The sequence below is a fragment of the Pygocentrus nattereri genome, chromosome 29, assembly GCF_015220715.1.
Source record: "Pygocentrus nattereri isolate fPygNat1 chromosome 29, fPygNat1.pri, whole genome shotgun sequence".
Lineage (NCBI taxonomy): Eukaryota > Metazoa > Chordata > Actinopteri > Characiformes > Serrasalmidae > Pygocentrus > Pygocentrus nattereri.
In genome coordinates this window covers 6,807,540-6,827,707 of record NC_051239.1, presented here as the reverse complement: position 1 = coordinate 6,827,707, position 20,168 = coordinate 6,807,540, and the positions used below count along the sequence as shown (strand labels likewise).

Sequence of the window (20,168 nt, the reverse complement as noted above, 5' to 3'; positions counted from 1 at the left end):
TAATAGTGTATATGTATATATAAGTCAGTTATGTGTATGCAGGTGTGTGTGTGTGTGTGTGTATATATAACACAATATTATATATACACAAAATAGGGATAATATTGAACTTGTTTCTAATACATTGACATTTTTATTATGTAAAATTGTAAAATATCAAAAATCACTAATATGCTTCCAAATTTATGGACAGTCATGTATACAATATGCATATTTATTATGTATATCCTATGCTAATTCGCCATAAATTATTGCTTGTTTAAGTGGGTTCCTCCAGTCCTGACAGTCCTGTTTGGATCTGCGGTCACTTCCACAAGACTTGCCACTCACCAGACGACCAGCACTATGGTTATGTAGACGCCATGGCAGCTAATCTACCTGGAGGCGTGGCCTTCATACCTCCTGAGCTTCCGGAGGAGACACTGATGGAGGTAACTGTGATTTGATGGGCAGCTCTTTTTTAAATGTATCATAATACCAAATACAACATACTAAAACACTCTTACAGTGTCAGGAGGTGTAGTTTACCAATAATAGTATGAAGTATATTGCTTTAGCAGCTTTGCTGTTCAAAGACCATGACATGTTGTCTACAGTCTGTAGTCTAAGTGTGAAGGGACCCTATCAAAACAGTAACACAAGCTCAGAACAATGGCACGCTATTTGACAAAGAACCATAACTGAAGTGCGCTTCAAATAAAGCTATCACATTGAATGGAATGCAGTTTGCCATCTTAACATCTGAGGGGGCACCTCTGAAACGTGTATAACCCGAGGAAATGACCTCGTCTGTCTCTTGTCCAATAACAGCAGGGTCACACGGACATGCTGGCCCAACTGCGCTTCACTCTGGCTTTCGCCCACTGTGTGATGGAGGTGGCTGCTTCAAAGGACAGTGGGATTGAGCGGAATGAGGCTCCAGACGCTTCGTTCCTAGAGCAGAGTCTGGTGGCCGATCAGATTAGCCAGCTGAGCCGAGAGTGGAGGTGAGAGATCAGCATATGTAGGGCTGAAGTCACACGTATACAAACGTCCGCACACAGCTGGGCAATAAATTGGCTTCCACTCTCTTTTTAGAGGCTGTTGTTTTTTGTCGATTATTTTATTTTGTTGTTTATTTTCTTGCATTATTTTGTGTGAATTGTGTTGTATTATGTTTATTTTATTTAGTTTTAACCCCCTGTGAGGCTCACTGCATTATATGAATGAAAGGTTTTCTAAAAGTAAATTTATTGTTGTTATTATCACAGAAAAAAAGGTTTAATGTTCTAGGTGTTAAATAAAAAGAAGCCAAAAGTAAAACCGTTGCCAGACCAAAACGCAAGAAACCCACCTGTGACGGCTGATGTTTATTTCTTTCACTTCTGGGATAAACAGCCAAACACAATAGAAACAAAACAAACAGTGCCAAACTGTACCAGTTAAGGTCTGACTCAGTCAGTCAGTGGGGCATGAGTGACAGGTAAAGCTATTCACAATACTCACGTAGGCCTATACACTCATACACATTATATGTTTGTGATCCTAAAAGAGCTTTTTGGTGTGTTTAGTTCTGCAGAGCAGTTGGTCTTGTATATGAAGTGCGCGGAGCTGTTGTCCACTGCCTTACACACAGCAATGGAAGCCATAAAGCAGGAGAAGTTCTATCCCTCAGCGTCAGTTAAGCAGGGTAAGACCCACTAAACACAAACACCGTCAACCAGAAACAGCTGTTTAACTTCCAGGCAGCACAGATTAAAACTAATTATCATACGAATTCAATTGATGCTTCATCTGGTTGCCCAACTAACAAACTCTATTCATTATAGCAGACTAAAAGCCTAATTTACAGCATTTAGCATGTGCTGTTCAGCCTATGAAAACTTCACCAGGCACTGATTGTGATACTATTTAACATGCAGTAAAAGCTGTGTTGTTGTTGCTACAGCTTTTTTAATAGTTTGTTATATCTGTCAGTTGTGCTGTTTTCTTAAAATGATTAATGATTTATGATGGTGTGTGTGTGTGTGTGTGTGTGTGTGTGTGTGTAGTTGTGCGGAAGCTGAACCAGCTGTATAAGGAGTGTGTGACATCCTGCCGCTCTCTCACGGCAAGACTCCAGCTTTTCTTCAGCACCAAGCAGAAGCTGATGGACCGATTCCACAACATCACTGCTGAGAAAATCATCTACTCACACACCGTCCAGATGGTACACACACGTTTTTACCACCTTTTAGACTTTTAAGAGCTCATATTATGGAAAACCGAATATCCCTCACTTTTTTAATTAAAGGAGTTTGCAGTGATATAAACATTGTTCAAGTTTCAAAATATGCCAATCATATGGAAAGTATCCTGCAAAAACAACCCATTTTTAATTCAACCAACTAATTAGACCAACTAATTAGCATATACCCACCTATTGAGCCTACAGAAGTTTAGTCCCGTCCCTTCAAGTACTTTTTGAATGGGGCACAATTCAAGACAGCCAAGGAGAACAGAGCTAAATGCATTTGTATGTCCTCTGAGCCTCACTTTCCTTCTCGTATGTTCTCAGGTTCAAGCTGCTGCTCTGGATGAAATGTTCCACCATGGGGAGGCCTCAGCTCAGCGCTATCAGAAAGCCTTGCTGCTGATGGAGGGTTTGTCTCTAATCATTACAGAGAGCGCAGACCTCAACAACATTAACAAATGTGAGTATTTTATTATCGTCAAAAAGTTTGGAATCACTCATCCTATTAATAATTGCTTTTATTTTAACATCAGTAGTTAGTTATACTGTGTAGATTGGACTACTATAAACCACGTAGTCCAAATAGTTTGGAAAGAGTGAGAAGTTATCATATATAGTCAATAATACGCTACAGCTGTCTGTTTAGTCATTTCATGTGACATTGTCTGCCTTGAGATGTGATCCCTTCTTTTCAAATTCTGTGTTATTAATTTTAATATAATCTTCAAAATTATGGGGGCAGTCGTGGGCTGGAGGTTAGGGATCCAGCCTCATGACCGGAAGGTCGCTGGTTCAATCCCCAGAGCCGACAGCACATGACTGAGGTGTCCTTGAGCAAGATGCCTAACCCCCAACTGCTCCCCAGGCGCTGCGGATTGGGCTGCCCACCACTCCGGGCAAGTGTGCTCACTGCCCCCTAGTGTGTGTGTGGTGTTTCACTTCACGGATGGGTTAAATGCGGAGTTGAAATTTCCCCCTTTGTGGGACTAATAAGGGTCACTTAATCTTAATCTTAATGTCCTCATTCATGCTCAGTATTGTAAAGCTTTGTCTAATATTTCCTCATTATCCTGAAATCATATCAGAATCATTTTGTAAAAGTGTATCAAATTAGTTTTACGCTCACTGGCCACTTTTTACTAGCAAGGTGTACTGCCTTCTTCGTGGCAGACTTTCAACAAGGTGTTGGAAACGTTCCTCAGAGATTCTGGTTGGTTATTTGAGTTCCTGCTGCCTTTCTATCATCTGGAACCAGTCTGCCCATTCTCCTCTGACCTCTCACATCAACAAGGCATTTTCGTCCACACAACTGACCGCTCACTGGATATTTCCTCTTTTTCGGACCGTTCTCTGTAAAACCTAGAGATGGTTGAGTGTGAAAATCCCAGTAGATCAGCAGTTTCTGAAACACTCAGTCCAGCCCGTCTTCCCCGTTCTGATGCTCGGTCTGCACTTCAGCAAGTTGTCTTGACCACCTCTACATGCCTAAATGCACTGAGTTGCGGCCATGTGATTGGCTGATCAGCTGTTTGTATTAACAAGCAATTGAACACCTAATAAAGTGGCTGGTGAGTGTATATTATTGAAAACAGTGATTCCAAACTTTGTACTTCTCACTGACTCTAAATGTGGGCTTGCGTCTTATAAATTGCATACTTATATGCTTATAGCAAATGTCAGAGTTGTGGACTAGTCATATGACTTGGATTGCGTCCAATGTTCCCCAAAATGATCTTCAGATATGAAGTTCGTAAAAGTTCAGTAGTACTTTTAAAATTCTTTGCATGTGTAGTTGCACTGCTCTGTGTTTACAGTGTGTCTTGTTAATTAAATGAATATACAGCCATACACTGATAATGCGCTGTCATTGAAATGCTATAGTGCTGCTATCATTATTCAGTGTTGAAATGGCCTTAAATTAGCTGAAGAATGCAGACTGACTTGTTTAGGACTCGAAGATTAGGACTCGAAGATTAGGACTATTGACTTGGGATTTGACTTGACACTCACTTGTACTGACTCAGGACTTGAATGTGAAGACTTGAGACTTATTTGTTGCTTGCAACTTAACTTGTGACTTGTTGCCACCTCTGGTTTATGCTTATAGATTGTATACTTGTATTATAATGGTAGCATAAATCCAGTGGTGGACAGTAACTGAGTAACTGAGTAAATGTAATTGGTTTCTGTACTTTAGTATTTTTGGTGTATCTGTACTGAAGTTTCTCCGTTACTGGGCGACTTTTTCCTTTCACTCCACTACATTTCAGAGTCTAATATCCGACTTTTTCCTCCTACATTTTGAGAAATCTGTCGTTCCTTTTGGTTTCTGTGTGTATAAAAACGTAACATGTCAAAACGAAAGAAGCGCAAAGCCAGAGCACCAATCAGGGCCCAGCGGTCACTTTGTTTAGAGCTGGTTTTGACCTGTTGGTCATACCGACCCAGTGCAGCACGCGGTTCAACGTCAGCGCAGCAGCGTAAAACTTTGGGAGAGTCTGTTCAACATAAATGATGAACTAACCTAACTTTGTGTAAATAGAGCTCAATATAGAAATATGTCCACATATGCAGTCGAGACTGACGCGGCTTTTTTCTGAATTTCTACAAACACCGTTTCATTTTATAGTAAATGAGTTTGGGCTGGTTTATGTTTATGAACAGACGCCTACAGATCAACATAGTAAAGGAGCTCATCTGTGATCCTGAGTTTAAAGCCAGTTTTTATTCAACTTAAACTTGGAACTAAGTTGTAAATAAATCTGAAACTGAAACTTTGCTTGTGTGTAAAAAGTGATTTCAGAGCCACTCGGTTCTCCCTGATGGAAACTGTTTACCTTCAGTGTTTTGTGCTTCTGATCATTTTAATAGACGTCAGCGTCACTAATTAATGACGTTCTATTAAAAGACTGGTTTACCAAGAGAGACGCTGGAGGACTTTCACCTGAAATGAGTTCATGAAGCCAGTCTGGTTATAAAAATGATAACAGGACCAGATCAGAGCCAGAATTACTCTTTTAGTACTTTTACTTGATACTTAAGTACATTTGAAGGTAAATACTTTAGTACTTTTACTCAAGTGGAGGTCTAAAGGGAGGAACTTCTACTTTTACTGGAATAATATATATTTTTTAATATCTCTACTTTAACTCAAGTACGTGATTTGTGTACTTCGTCCACCTCTGCATAAATCTAACCCCCCATTTTGTGTGTGTGTGTGTGTGTGTGTGTGTGTGTGTGGGTTTTTGTGTGTAGGTAAACAGTGTATCGAGCGCCGTCTCTTCTCCCTGCAGCCAGGACTCTGTGCGTGATCACCGCAAGACTTCATTCTCTTCTGTATTCGCTTTGTTTGGTCTAAGAAAAGAGAAGAAAGCAGGGACGAGGCAGGCGCTCTGCTAGCTAGCAGATTCACTCACGTCCTAAAGGGGCCTCACTCTAATGCCAAAGCAAGTGAGACTTCAGCAAGGCGGCGAGAAGTCGGAAAACCTGCTTTAACACACGCTGTACAGTGCAAACCAAGTATTGTCTGAACTGTTTAGTTCCGCCCAAAGAATCCAATCAGCCTCTGTTTTGCTAGACGAGTGTGCTAAAGTTATGCGAACACAGCATATTTTAGCGTGATCTGTGAAATTCTCACCTTGAAAAAAGAAAGTAAACTACACTGAAGCTCAAGATCAGCGGTATTGGAAAACCTCCACATGGTAGCATGCTAAAGTCATGCTGAAGACATCCTTTGAACTCAAAGTCCTGGTTTCTTTGTCTTTCTCATCATGTTGCATACGGACTACTTCCTTTTTAGCTTCTAAACCATGTCTTTTCGTGATGCCGGAGGGAATAATAGCGACCTGTGAGGACTCAAAGGGAATGTGTAGCTATTACAGCTGCTGTTTTGGGTGATTTTGTGGAAGGTTAGACGGGTCGTGTTGCGTCAGTGTTACACAGAACATGTTGTAGCCTACACTTTTAATAACGCTGATGTCCAAAATGAAGAGCGAAGTGTCTCCGTTATTACATCGTGTCAAAATTTCATGACGAACGGACCAACAGGTACGGTCCGGAATCAGAAATCTCATTACATGAACTTGCATTAAAAGCAAAGAACGTTTTTACCCTCTCTGTACAGTTACCATTTTGGAGATAGATGTGGTTTTGGACAGCGACAGTAAGTAACAGACCAAGCAAAAGCACATTTTCGTAGACCTGCTGTGTGCTTTGCTAAATGGATACAATACTTGATGCTTATTGTTGGAACTTTAAATACTTTAACGTTTTAACTACTGTACCATTACTATGTGTATTTACAATTAAGCACTTTATAACTGAGTATTCTGGCTGAGTCCCCTGTAGAAGAGTCCTGCTCTGTAGCAGCCAACTTCTGTACAGTGAGTTCACCTTCCCCCTGTTGTATGCAAAATATTTCAATGCAGGTTATTTGAGCTAATCTGTTATGTGCTGCTTTTGCTTTCCCTTAGAATTTGACTGAGTGTTCGGCAATGTCATGGAGCGAGTCTTCAAATGCACATGTGTTTTTTTGTTTGTTTCTTCTTGTTTGCTTTTTGTTTACGCCTGTGTTAGTAGTGGCCTTATTCAAGCACAACAAATGCACATGAAACTTTATAAACTGTGGGAGATTATAAAAAATATGGAAATACTTTTTGTATATGTGATGTTGCAGTAACGGCTGTGTCGATGGTTCTTTTGTCCATTACCAAAAACTCAAAATCAAACCAAGGTTTGTAGAGCTTGTAGGTGTGTGTGTGTGTGCGAGTGCCTGTGTATAATAAAATAAAGTTTGGTCTCATTTTTACCTGGTCTTTAAATATTATTTTCTTTTAATAAAGAAAAATATATTTGGTTAGTATTATTTAGATTTTTCTATATAATGTACACCAGGCATCACATCATGACCACCTCCTTATTTCAGTTTGATCAGCTCCACTTACTGTATAGCTGCACTTTGTAGTTCTACAGTTACAGACTGTAGTCCATCTGTTTCTCTGATACTTTGTTCCCCCCTTTTACCCTGTTCTTCAGTGGTCAGGACCCCCGTGGACCCTCACAGAGCAGGTACTGTTTGAGTGGTGGATCACTCTCAGCACTGCAGTAACACTGACATAGTGGTGGCGCTGCGTTAGTGTGTGTTGTGCTGGTACGAGTGGATCAGATGCAGCAGTGCTGCTGGAGTTTTTAACTACAAAGTGCAGCTATACGGTAAGTGGAGCTGATAAAATGGACAATGAGCGTAGAAACAAGGTCATAATGTTATGCCTGGTCAGTGTAAATACTAATTGTATGAAAAGCATGCCCTGCAAATCAAAGGCATGTCTTTTAAAGATTGACTATGCTGCTAAAATATTAGAAAACAAAACAAAACAACATAAAAATGGTCGAGGAAACATGCAAAACATAAAAATGGAGTAGCACATCATGTTTTACAAATACTAGATTAAAGGAGAATTATTTTTTAATTTTTAAATGCATTCATTTTATTAATTAAATGTAAAATAAAGATGCAAACTAAGAAATTCAGAGTGGTTTGCTTTAAAAAGCCCAGTTCTAGTTAAATTTCCCAAATCAGAATTGTTCACAGTGGTGGTGATAGGAACCAGACGTTGAAAGTGTTTAATGCCTCTAAAAGCTCCTTCTTACAAAGTTACTACATGAAATGGTTATGAATATGCTGCCTGATAACTGGCATATTGTTTTACAGCAGTGTTAGAAGATCTTAGTGGTTGGTTAGTGTAGTGGGCAACACCTCTGCCTTCTACGGTGCAGACTGGGGTTCAATCCCCCACCTGGGTAAGCACCCTGCACTACACCAATAAGAGTCCTTGGGCAAGACTCCTAACACTGCCTTCGCCTACCTGTGTAAATTGATCAAATTGTACGTTGCTCTGGATAAGCGCATCAGCCAAATGTAAATTTTAATATCACCAGCATTACACATATAAACACCTGTGGGTTCACTGGTTATTTTAGATAGCATAAAAATGATAGACATTGTGTAGACATCATGAACCCTGGTTCCTATCACCACCACTGTAAAATTCTAGTTGGTAAGTTTACTGACAAATTATTTCAGCCAACACCTGAATTATGCAGATTTTCCTCTTTAATTACAGAACTTACAAAATGTCTATTGGTGTAAGTACATAATAATAGTAATAGTATTGCGTTTTAGGAACTCTTAGCTCACTTTGTAAAGCTCAATATCTCTAATAACAAAATTAAAATAATTTTTTTTCTCACACTAATTAAAGATATTTTGAATGGAATTTATTTATATTTATTTTAGACTTGTCTTTAATGTTATCCATTGTTTTCTTTATTTAAAAAAAACACATTGATTTTTAAATTATTACTGTTTAATTATTACTGTAATTATATTATTCGCCAAAGACTTTTATATCCTTTTTTGTTTTGTACGTCTCAGCCATTTCTGTATCTGATTGGTTGAGAGCCTCAGTTCTGCGCACGTTGATTGCTTTGTTAGCCTGTCAATCAAACGCAAGGTCCCGCCCTCGCCGACTGAGTTCATCCGGGACGAGAAGAATGAGAAAAAAAAAACAGTTAGCATGAGGCTAACGGCTCGGTACTCAGAGGACGATTATTAGAATTAAAGGACAATTATTCCGCATTAAAGCGTTTAGCTTTTATTTTTTGCGTTAGACGTTAAAAACGACCGTTTCAGTAGATGTTAGCCGCCCCACGCTTTCGTTGAATGTAAGTACGACCGAATAATGGGTGTTTACTACGCGAGGCTTCCTGCTCGCCAGGCTCTTGTTCGAACTTACCCGTTCCACCTTAAACGGTGCGGCAGTTACATTGTGGCGCGTCAGGCGCCACAGTGAAACTGGTGCACCATTTAAGGTGGAACGGGGGAGATCGAACATGAAGCGGTCTTCAGCTTCGTGTTTACTACGGACTGTTTTCATGCAGCGATATGCGGTGTGTTACGGTGAATAACGACGGTTTAGACCAGGACTTTAAGATTTAAAAACTAACGTTAGTGGTTTTGTTGTTTTAGGTAAAGACCTTTTGCAGCTAAAACGCGAGGAACACCGTGATTTTTATGTTTTTTTGCCAGCTAGCGGGCTATTCTCGTACACATAGGCCTCCTGTTAGCTTATGGCTAACGCTGAAGTCCGGGCCCCTAAGGCGGAGTAGCGGCGCTGCGCTCCGGGTAGGAGGGACCGAGTCCGGACCGGTGTGGAGCTTCAGCCGCTCGAACACACCTACTAAACCGGGTTCAGCTTAAAAATAACTTGATTATTTTAGCAAATGATGGGGCTCAGGTGCCACACGAGTTCAGCTAAAAGGCAAACGCGGGTGACCGATCGATGAGCTGAATTTAATGTTTTCAAAGTCTTATAGCTACATAGGTTAACTACCATTGCTTAAATTTGCAACGGTATATAAATTAAATATATAATTTTGGTATTCTACGGTCTGTAGCATTTGCATTGAATGTCAAACATTTATTTGAGCTGTTGTGACCAGTAATGTTACTTAAAGATGTTCGTTTTACTGTCGTATAGTTGAGGGCTTTCGTTTTAAAGTGCTATGTAGACCATTTTCAAGATTTGTTTCTCATGCATGTTGTTGGGAGTTGGTTTTACACACGCAAGAAATATAAATGCTGTGTTATGGTTAATACCACCATTGTTAGACCCGTAAAAGTGGGTTCTCCAGTACATGTCGGCTATAATTCCTTTCCCTTATGTGTTAAGCTGTATCCACAGTTTTATATTTTTATATTCAATTGTGTCTTTCCCTTTCATTTCAAGTGTGCCACTGTAACCACGGTAACAGTGCCACGCAATGCACCATGGAGGAGGCCCACCAAATGTGCAGCGCAACGTTCAGAGATCCAAATCCTTCACAGGTTCTGAGGCTGAGGATCAACAGCAGCAACAACAGCAGCCAATTGCAGTTACTCAGCAACAGCCAGTACCTGCCACTCATCCCCAGTCACCGGTGACATCCTTCGCCCCAGCAGCGAGCCCCTCAGCCCCGCAGTCTCCGAACTATCAGATCATCATGAGCCGAAGTCCCGTCACCGGACAGAACATGAACATCACGTTACAGAACGTGGGGACTATGGTTCCTGGGAACCAGCAGATCACACTAACCCCACTGCCGCTACAGAATCCAGCATCCCCTAGCTTTCAACACCAGGCCCCGCAATGGAGGTTTGAACACGGATCTTCTTCGTACATACAAGTGACGTCACCTCTGCCCCAGCCAGTGCAGCCCCAGAGTCCGACCCAGCACAGCCCGGTTTCCCTGCAGGCCGTCTCTAGGCCAGGCGCTCCAGGCACTGCTCTGGGCGTCTGTGGGCAAAGCCCTACACGCTTTGTCGAGGCTGGTATCATGGTCCGACAAATTAACCTCAGCAGCCCACCAGGAAGTGGGCATTTTGTTTACCAAGAGAACCCAAGCTTGACTCAGCTGGCTCCAACCACAGTCGGAGCAGTGCAGCTGGCCTCTCCTGGGACGCCAGCGGCCGTCAGAGAGAGACGCCTCTCTCAACCGCATTCTCAAACCGGTGGCACCATCCATCACCTTGCCCCACAAAGCCCAGTGGCGACTGGACCTGCTTTGCCAACGTTGGGCAGCCCTGGTCACATTACCACCTCTAATCTGCCTCCTCAAATCAGCAGCATCATCCAGGGCCAGCTACGGCCCATGATTTTTGACAAGACCCCCCAGGGTGTGGTAGCAGGCGTTGCCACATCCGCAACAGCCTCTTTCGGTGTTCCTTCGGCCGTCCCTCCGTCCAGTCCATCTCGGAACAACTCTTCTCAGGCGCTTCCGAATCCTCCTCTCACCCCTACTGGTGTCTGCTCGGTGAAGAAGCTCCAGCCAAAGAAGCTGGAGGAGATAGCACCCCCCAACCCTGAAGTAGCTCGTCTGAGGAAGCAGTGCCTGGAGCACCATGAGAAGAAGATGGAGGGCCTGAAAGAAGTCTTCAGGGATTATCTGATTGAGCTTTTCTTCTTGCAACACCTGCAAGGCAACATGATGGACTACCTTGCCTTCAAGAAGAAGCCGTGTGTGCCCCTTTTCACCTATCTAAGGCAAAATGACCTGGACATTGAGGATGAGGAGGAAGAAGAAGAGCAGTCAGAGGTGATCAACGATGAGGTAAAATCACAAATCTGAATGTTTTGTGTGAATGGATGGTAGTGAAACATCTTCCCTGTAAGACTGTTACCATTGATTAAGTTAGTAATCAATTAATCTGACAGCTGTTGTGATGATCAGGGTTTCTAAAAAAAGGCCATACAATAAAAACTTTACAGTGACAAACCATGTAGCCATTCCAGTTTCACACTGTCTGGCAAAAATACATACAAATGGTTGTGCCTATCAGGGTCGAGGTCTTAATGTTAATTTATTGTTTTCAATTAATCAGACTGATTTAGATGCAAATATTGACAAGACAATGATAGGAAAAAAAGCACAGAGATTCATTCAGCTCCATTAGTGGGAATTTCATTGTTTGTTACATTTTTTTTTTACCAAATGTTTGAGATGTAACCCAAGTCATTCAGAGTGGTTTGATGTAAAATGTCCAGTGAAACATTGAGAGTGAATCGTTCACAGTGGTGTTGATGGGAACCAGATGTCTGAAGAATTTGATACCTCTAAAGGTGAACTCACAGAAAGTGATCACATGAAAGTGTAGCAAATATGCTGCCTGATACCTACAGGTACCCAAAGGGTGACGCAAAGTAGCACCCGAAGAATTTTTTTTCCAGATTTTGCACTATTTTAGCACCATCAACACTGCATATAAAAGCCTCAGGAGGCATTTATCAGTTCATTGGGTTTTTTTTTGGAGAGGTGCGTGCAGGGTGACGCATAATAGTGCCTGAAGAATTTCTTTTCCAGATTTTCCACTATTTTAGCACCATCAGTTGGTTCACTGGTGGTTTTAAGTAGTAAATGAAATGGCTATATTCATGCTGTCGACATTGTGACCCCTGGTTCCTATCACCACCACTGTAAAGAAACAAGTACGTTCCTCTACAGTGACCCATTTTACATCAAACCACTCTGAATGAGTTTTTTTTTCCATCTAAACTACTGAATTATACAGTAATGACAGAAAATCCAGTGAAGTTCCCCTTTAAGAGCATTGTTGTTATTGTTGTATGACCATTATGTTTGTCTCTATGACAACCTCTCAGGTGAAGGTAGTGACTGGAAAGGATGGCCAGACAGTGACTCCTGTTGCCATAGCCACCCAACTCCCACCCAACGTGTCAGCAGCGTTTTCGACTCAGCAGCAGTTCCAGGTGGGCCACCAGAGACACGCTTCTCTGGAAACCTCAGTCTGGTGGCTCTTTTACAGGCTTCTTTTCGTTTGCCTTATTGGCTGTTGATGTGATGTTACCCTGTCAGTTATACTGATAAGTTATCGTCATACAGTCTCTGATCCAGTTTGAATTGACAGCAGTTAATGCTTTCTGTGTGATTATTGTTTTTGTGAGATTATGGGGTGCTATTTTCATCCCCTTTGTTCTTAACACTTTTTAAAAAATTCTGTGCAATGTTCACAGGTTCATCCCGGGGCTGCAGGTGGCAGCATCTCCAATCCAATGGACATGGAGGCCTTCAAAAGACAACAGGCCTTGGCTCAAGCAGGTAGAACAGCGTTGACACAGGACAATTTTCTTTCTTTTTTCCTTTTTTCTTCTCCTTTTTCCCTTTTTTCTGTCCTTCATTTTCTTTTCCTCCTTGAATTTGCTTCTGCTTAATCAGTATTCCGGCATCTTTTCCCAGCTCTGTGTGTTTGAAGCCTGAATTCCACAAGACGGGGAGCCATAGCTTCCTAATGTCTGACTGCTGGTGTGCGATCGTCATTGCCGTGTGCCCAGTGTCTTCAGTTCTGTTCAGTTTTTTTTCTTTTCATTTTTGTTTGTTCGTTTCTTTTGGTTTATTTCCTTACTTTTTTGCGTGTTGAGGGAATTGTGTGTTTTGCATCCCAGATCAGGCTAAGAGGTCCCGGATCGAAGTGGGTCGCCATGGGATGATATTCCAGCATCCTGTTGTAGCTCCTTTAGGATCTCCTGGCGTTCCCCTCCAGCAGCTTATGCCGACAGCGCAAGGTAGGAGCGCCGCTGCGTCTCGGGCTAGTTCCACACTTGTGTCCGTTGTTTAGATGCTGCTGGAGGTCAGAGTTCACCCCAAAAGTGCCCCAGAGATGACTCGCATTTGTCCCAAGTCTCGACCCACTCACTGTGATCTACGCACTTCAAGTTCATACTTTAGATCTCTCAAGATCTTTCCTCAACCCCATGTGGGGCAGCTGGGCAGAAGATACAGCAGAAGATGGAAGCAGACCTAGTCTCTGAAAGGGAAGAAACCACGTCACGTGTTTGTTTATGTTTTTCCTTTTTGATTTGCTCATTAGTTCTATGGAGCAATTTCTTCATTCGTTTCTGTTCCTCTTTGCCATACTGGAATTTTACGGTTCCATCGATGGCTCATTGGACGATGAGCCTCGGCACGGTCTCTCCATGGGGACACCCCATATCACCTAGTTACTTAGTTTTTTTTTCCGTTATTTTTTTGGTTCTTTTAATTTTGAATTTTATAGTTCACATTCCTTTCCCTGACCCATCGGGTTTCACCCCCTTTTCCCAATCTCATTGCGTTGTCAGCCTGGATTCTCAGTGCACTTTCAGTCTTGGTTCCCATCACCTAGAAAGTCCTTTTTGTTTCTCTTCTTCCATCTTCGTCGCCATCTTTTCCGTTCGTGAAGTCATTCTTGGTTTCTACAACTTTCCGTCACGACTTGGCCTCTATGCTTCAGTCCAGATAGCGCAGACCCCAAAGTGGCTCGCTAACAAGGAGCTTAAAAGGGACCGTTAAAGGTGAACACTGCACTGTAAAGTCAAATCTGATGAGAGTATCAACAGAGTGGAGCGAATTGGTGTATTCAGTGCAGATGGTAGCTGATGGAGATGCGTCTGTAAGTGTGCACTGTAAGCTCTGCACTGTCCTGCTTTCTGCCTAACCTGCTCCCTGTCTTTCTTCTGCTATTATCCCCTGCTTTGCTCTGTTGTGTGTCATAGTATAAGTTGTGTAAATGCAAATGTAATAGGCATAACACCTGCTTCATGCATGCTCATCATGTTTTTTTTTTTTTGTCTGTGCTTAGATGTAATACTTCTCTCTTTTGTCTTTTGCAGTTCTAAGTTTTTTTTTTTTCTTCCTAGTATCGGTTTGTTTGTTTTTTTTTTCCCCTAGAATTTGGTACTGCATGATACTAATTTTGTTATTCATGGTAGAAGTATCAACGTAAGAATAATTTTAATTTTCTTCACACGTAACAAAGTTATTTTCATTCATTTGACTGTGAGAACAGCTATGATTTCATATGTAGTCATTGTGACGTAGATAGAATTTTATTTTAATACCACCTCTTTTTGCCAACACTGAGTATCTCATTATTGGTAATTCATAACATCATGCCCATTAAAGTTAATTGAAATCAACTAGGCTTCTTTGTATAGGTTCGAAAGCTTTTTACATAGGTTTGGTAAAATAAAGCAAGAGAGTATTTTTTAAAGATTAAAAGTCTCAGAAAACCTGTAGAAGTTCCATCAACATCAAAATATACCTACATATTTTTATAGTAATTATACAACAAGAGTGCTGTATTTTTCAATGCCTCATCTTTTTCTTCGGCAACTCTTCTCTACGTTTCTTCTCTGCATCCATCACTTCTTTACTTCACTCCCATCTGAACTTCACCATTCTTGCCTCATCTGTCGTCCTTCCTTTTTCCTTTTCATTCCTGTTGTCTTATCCCTCCATTCTCTTGCCTCTCTCTGGCGCTCTCTCTCCCTCTCCCCCTTATTTTCTCTCTCTCAGGTGGTATGCCCCCCACCCCTCAGTCAGTCCAGATTGGTGGGCAGAAACAGAACCAGCAGCAGTACGACCCGTCCAAAGGCCCTCCAGTCCAGAATGCTGCTAGCCTCCACACACCTCCACCCCAGCTGCCCGGCCGGCTGCCCCAGCCTGGCCTCTCCATGGCTGGTTTGCCCCTCACTCTGTCCCAGGGTCCTCCCATGGTGCTGGAGCAGCAGGCCCAGGTGGCTACGGGGCAGCTCCAGGCTCAGGTGAAGCTGCAGGGGGCAGGGGCCGTGCTCGCTGCAGTCAATCCACACACACAACTGCAGGCGCAACTCCAGCAGCAGATGCAGCTCCAGATGCAACAGCAGCAGCCAGTCATGCAGCAAGGACAGGCGGTGAGGAGGGTGGGGGGGAGATGCATTCTTGTTTGCACCAGACAGGATTAATAATGCGTCAAATTTATTTGCTTGGTGAGAAGAGCATTACAGTTTTGAATGAATCTGGATGAACCAAAGTTTTTTTTTTTTTTTGTCATAATTTTTTATTGGAAATTAGTTTTGTAATTAAATCTTATTTTTCTCTTTCCCCTCAGACTGTCACGCTTGTCCGTCCTGGAGTGGAGGTGTCTCAGCCAGCCCAGCGTCTAATGTCTACCTCTTTGTCCACCTCAGTCATGTCCCTGAGTCCTCTCGCCTCCCCTTCTTCCCTCCCCTCGCCCCACCCTTCAGGTCCTGTGCGGACTCCCAGCGCTGGGCCCAGCCTCTCTGCTGCTACGCAGTCAAAACTAGCTGGCACCAATGGCTCCACCGGGCTGAAACTGTCTGGGCTGAGTCAGGGCTCAGCCAGCCAGAACATGCAGGAAAGCTCCCAGGACAAGCAGGCTGAGCAGGCCAAACTGGTGAGGAGTGCAAATCCCTTAGCTGAATGTTTAATTTTTGTATATTGCAAAACTTATATTCTATAAATTACATATCACACACAGATTTCATTAGAGCTGTTTCTTGAGTTCTGCAGAGACGCTTGGATCTGCTGCAGTTTCGTTATGGCACAGGGTTGTTACAGTACAAGAATTTTGACTTTGGTACACGTGCACTCGTTTTGCTGTCTTAATGTTTCTGCAGGCCGAACATGTTTTGTTGTACTGAACCCCTATACAATACCGACTTGAATCTGGTAGGCTGTTTCTGAGTGGCAGAATGAGAACTTTCCTTCCTATCTGCTTTCTTTGATTTAGCCAGATCTGGTAGCCACGTGGATCCGTATGATAGTCAGCTCTGCCCATTTATTTAGTGAGGCCATGGGCTCCTGATCAGGCAAAAATCAAGGAAAAAAGTTTGGAAAAGAAACTATTAAAGTGAAGCCCAAGTGTAATAGCATATTACCACTGCATTATTGCATTGCTGTTGTTGCAGGTTTATGCTTCAGATATTTCACTTTAATGAGACATATTAGCAGTAATGTTGCCGTGGTCATTTGAGTAGCCTTTGAGTTAAGATCTGAAATGAGAGGCCTGACATTATTTTGTTAATGCATCAGATTTAAGCAGTACTGTCTTCTGCATCACCTAGATCTTCTAATTCAAAAAACTCCTATGTCAGGAGTTATATCAGATTTTTTAATACACTCTTAGAAATGCAGCTTTCTGGTGAGATGCCATAGCAAAGCCACTTTTGGTTCCATTTTATTGTCATATAGACTGCATTTGCAAATAGAAGCACTTTTGTAAAGGGTAGAATAATCCTTTTAGTATAGTGTAGTAATATGTAGCAATGTAATTTGTATGTTGTTCTGTATTTTGTATTGAATCCATCACAATCTGCTGTAGGAGAGCCAGGTGCACCAGCGCATTGCGGAGCTGAGGAAGGAGGGCCAGTGGTCAGCGAGCCGACTGCCCAAGCTCCAGGAGGCCAGCAGGCCCAAGTCCCACTGGGACTACCTTCTGGAGGAGATGCAGTGGATGGCTGCCGATTTTGCCCAGGAGAGGCGCTGGAAGATGGCTGCTGCCAAGAAGGTGATCACTTCTACACTCTAAATTTGAAAGATTTGTTTTATAGAGGTGCTGGAAAATGTGTATATATAACCCTGTGCACAAACACAGCTGCTTAAACATATAGATGTGAGCTAATGTTGAGGTACAGTTTGAAAGTTGTAGCTGACAGAATTCTTTGGCGTGTTTTGTGTTGTAGCTGGTGCGCACTTGTGCCCGTTACCATGACGAGGTGAGGAAAACCATGGAGAGGGAGAAGAACGAGGAGGAGCTCAGGCTGAGGAACATCGCCAGTGCCATTGCTCGAGAGGTGGACTACTTTTGGTCCAATATCCAACAGGTAAAGCAAGTGGTAAACTGGGCACTGATCACTTTATTATAATTTTTTTAATCATTTAACAAGATGTGCTGCCTTTTGTATTATGTAGATTTACTTATAATAAATAAGATATTGGTACTTTTACAGTTAAGAATGATTCTTTTCCTTCTAAAGATAAGAGGTTTTGTTACAACAACAGTGTTATGTGTTCTAATTCTTCTGGAATGAGAGTATTTCTCAAGTCCCATGAGGCTGTTTGAGTTCCTAAAGAAATGTTCTTGAGGTATTATATGACTTATCTGTTCCCTGTTTCTGGCTCGACAGGTTGTGGAAATTAAACTGCAGTTTGAGATCTCTGACAAAAGACAAAAAGCTCTCGGCCTCCAAAGGTTGGGGAATAAAGGTAAAGTTTGTCAAAGCAGTTTCTGATCTTACAGTGCTTTTAAAATTTGTAAATTTCAGCCGTTATTTGACCATAACTGATTGTTGGATTGTGTTAATCCAGGACAGAACAGTAAAACTGCACAGTCTTCAGGAGAGAATCCAGAGAGGGAAAACAAAGCGGTAAAAGACTCTTGTTTCTTGCTCTTGTCCAAGTGTTGAAAATACTGAAGTAGCAGTTCTTAATTTCTGTACTTAAAACTATTAATTTGGAAGATTTGTACTTGTAAATTGTATTTAAGGATTTATAGCAAATGTATTACTGAAATTGAACACTTGTACTTTTTAGTTGTTACTTTTTAGTCGTTACGTTTTCATTTAGACTTTCAAAGTACTTGTTACAAAGCTCAGAGGCCTGCGTGTATAATAATGTGGTTGTAACTGCATCACATTATGTATACAAAGCTTATCACTGCCGTCGAAAGAAAACATTTTTGTTGTTTTTCGGTTTTTGACAATCTTAAAATGCCAGTTGCTCTTTACTTTGTGTCTAAATATGATGAATAGACCAAAAGAAATGGCCCTAAATAGTGTTGGGGGCAGGGGCGGGGGCAGGGGCGGGGGGCAGGGGCGGGGGGCGGGGGTCTAGTTCCATTAACTTGCATTAAAAGTAAAGTAGGTTTTCTCCTTTTCCTGTAAAGTTACTGTTTTGGAGGTTTTCTTCCAACAACGGCGCTATGCGAGTGTATTTGCAATTTGTAAGGATTTCAGAGCATTTTGAAAAGGGTAAAAACAAGCCATTTAACTTCTCACCTCTCTGACATGTTTTTGACTTGCCAAATTTGTTCTGTTTTAACAGGGGTCTGGCAGTTCCACTCGAAAGAGGAAGACGAGCACGCCGCTGTCTGATGAAGAAGGTTCGTAGTATGGAAGTGTGTAATTATTGTATGCTTCTTTGTGTGTCTGTGTAGAATAACTTGTGCATGCTGGGTTTTGTAGTTGAAGATGAGGAGAGTACCATAGAAGAACAGGAAGCTATGGAAGTAGCTGCTGACCAAAAAGCAGAGCTTGCAGAGCTCACCAAGGAAGGTCAGTCTCATGCACGGATACAAAGAGGTTGTTCCTTTGTGTTTAATGGCTGAAGTGCATACAGCATTTTGCATAGAGTGAAAGCTCTTAGCAGCCATGCCTTTCTGTCTTTTGCGTTTTTGCCTGTATGTTAGGGACATTTATGTGATTTACCATCTTGTTAAATTTTGCTTAACTTAATTTTCTGTGACTGACTTATAGCTGAGGTGCCATTGGAAGCCCTGGTAAAGAAGTATGCTGGTGCCTATGCTGAAGGGTTTGAGTGGCCCCAGCCTGCCTGTCAGAGTGAGGATGAGGAGAAAGATGAAGTTGAAGGTACTTTTTTACTTTTTCTGTTCCTGCACATTAATAGAAAAATCAGCAATCATGCCAGAAAGGAGAGGTGTGTATTACTAAAATAATGTCTTACATATTCGAATATCAATATGACTGAAATGCCTGTCTCTGTATCATGAGTGGTAGGGCTGTACAGTATGACCACATATTGTTTTAAGTCATGCAAGATATTAAAAAGACTTTGATGCAGTAACTAAGATTTATGACCTGCATTATTCTGACCATAATTACTTGTTTTTTGGATCGCATAAATGGCTTGAATCGTCTAAACACTTAAATAAACCGTGGAAAATCTGGAACATTAACATACAGGATGCTCACAGCACATAGTATAGTATAAATATCGCAAAAGCCTGTATTATATAACATTGTGTAGCCCTACCATGGAGCAATTGAATAATCCGAAGTTGTGAACCAAGAATCTAATTTTTTAAACTGTACCTGTCTTGTTAGATATACATAGTTCTCCCCTGGATAGTCCCCACGAAGCGGTTCTGATTGATTCCCTCTTGAGTGACGAGCAGTACCGTGGAAACGAACGGACCAGCAGCTCCTCTGGAACCGACGGAAAGCCCATGAAGGATATAGCTGAAGTCTCCAGGGCAACAGACCTCATCCTGCCTAAAGGCAGTGCAAAGACTAATCCAACTGTGAGTCTTTTCGCACTTGCATACTTATGCTTAAATACAGTAATAAAGACACAAACATTAGAATCGATGAGGTTCAGGTTGGCATTTGTATTATCCCCCCCCCCCCTTGTACCTGCATTTAAAAAAAATTACGAACCTGGAACATAACTAATTTTTGTTCTGCAAAACAAAACTGTAAGCACTATTAATTAAATTTAAATCATCATTAAATATATCCTTTTTTTCCCCTTACAAACAGCACTCATTGAAGGTTTTTAAAATCTGTGCTTGTTCCAATGATCTATAAGAAACAACCAATAGTAAATTAGAGTGCTTTATTTTTAA

The 20,168-nt window shown here is 41.7% G+C and overlaps 2 protein-coding genes across 9 annotated transcripts in view; both read left to right on the top strand.

Annotated features, from left to right (window-relative positions):
* ulk1a (unc-51 like autophagy activating kinase 1a) overlaps nt 1–7,019 on the top strand; it is a 37,487-nt gene extending 30,468 nt beyond the window's left edge. Inside the window, exons 23-28 of the mRNA XM_037536193.1 lie at nt 265–431; nt 811–986; nt 1,551–1,669; nt 2,031–2,188; nt 2,537–2,672; nt 5,468–7,019. Coding sequence (XP_037392090.1) covers nt 265–431; nt 811–986; nt 1,551–1,669; nt 2,031–2,188; nt 2,537–2,672; nt 5,468–5,523 — 812 coding nt within the window. The 3' untranslated portion in view covers nt 5,524–7,019. The remainder of the gene's footprint in view (nt 1–264; nt 432–810; nt 987–1,550; nt 1,670–2,030; nt 2,189–2,536; nt 2,673–5,467) is intronic.
* A 1,738-nt stretch (nt 7,020–8,757) lies between these two features.
* The window catches only part of ep400 (E1A binding protein p400), a 48,479-nt gene continuing 37,068 nt past the window's right edge, over nt 8,758–20,168 (top strand). For 5 of the 8 annotated variants that reach the window (XM_017719940.2, XM_037536127.1, XM_037536126.1 and 2 more), the window contains exons 1-15: nt 8,758–8,935; nt 10,000–11,359; nt 12,409–12,516; nt 12,781–12,865; nt 13,210–13,329; nt 15,101–15,477; nt 15,675–15,980; nt 16,908–17,093; nt 17,269–17,409; nt 17,713–17,791; nt 17,894–17,952; nt 18,629–18,686; nt 18,769–18,858; nt 19,060–19,173; nt 19,648–19,844. In XM_017719940.2, the coding sequence (XP_017575429.2) occupies nt 10,034–11,359; nt 12,409–12,516; nt 12,781–12,865; nt 13,210–13,329; nt 15,101–15,477; nt 15,675–15,980; nt 16,908–17,093; nt 17,269–17,409; nt 17,713–17,791; nt 17,894–17,952; nt 18,629–18,686; nt 18,769–18,858; nt 19,060–19,173; nt 19,648–19,844 (3,246 nt within the window). In that variant the 5' untranslated portion in view covers nt 8,758–8,935; nt 10,000–10,033. Of the gene's footprint in view, nt 8,936–9,088; nt 9,171–9,999; nt 11,360–12,408; nt 12,517–12,780; nt 12,866–13,209; nt 13,330–15,100; nt 15,478–15,674; nt 15,981–16,907; nt 17,094–17,268; nt 17,410–17,712; nt 17,792–17,893; nt 17,953–18,628; nt 18,687–18,768; nt 18,859–19,059; nt 19,174–19,647; nt 19,845–20,168 lie in introns of those variants that run through there. The other 3 variants (XM_037536123.1, XM_037536124.1, XM_017719939.2) reach the window with 3 other exon arrangements.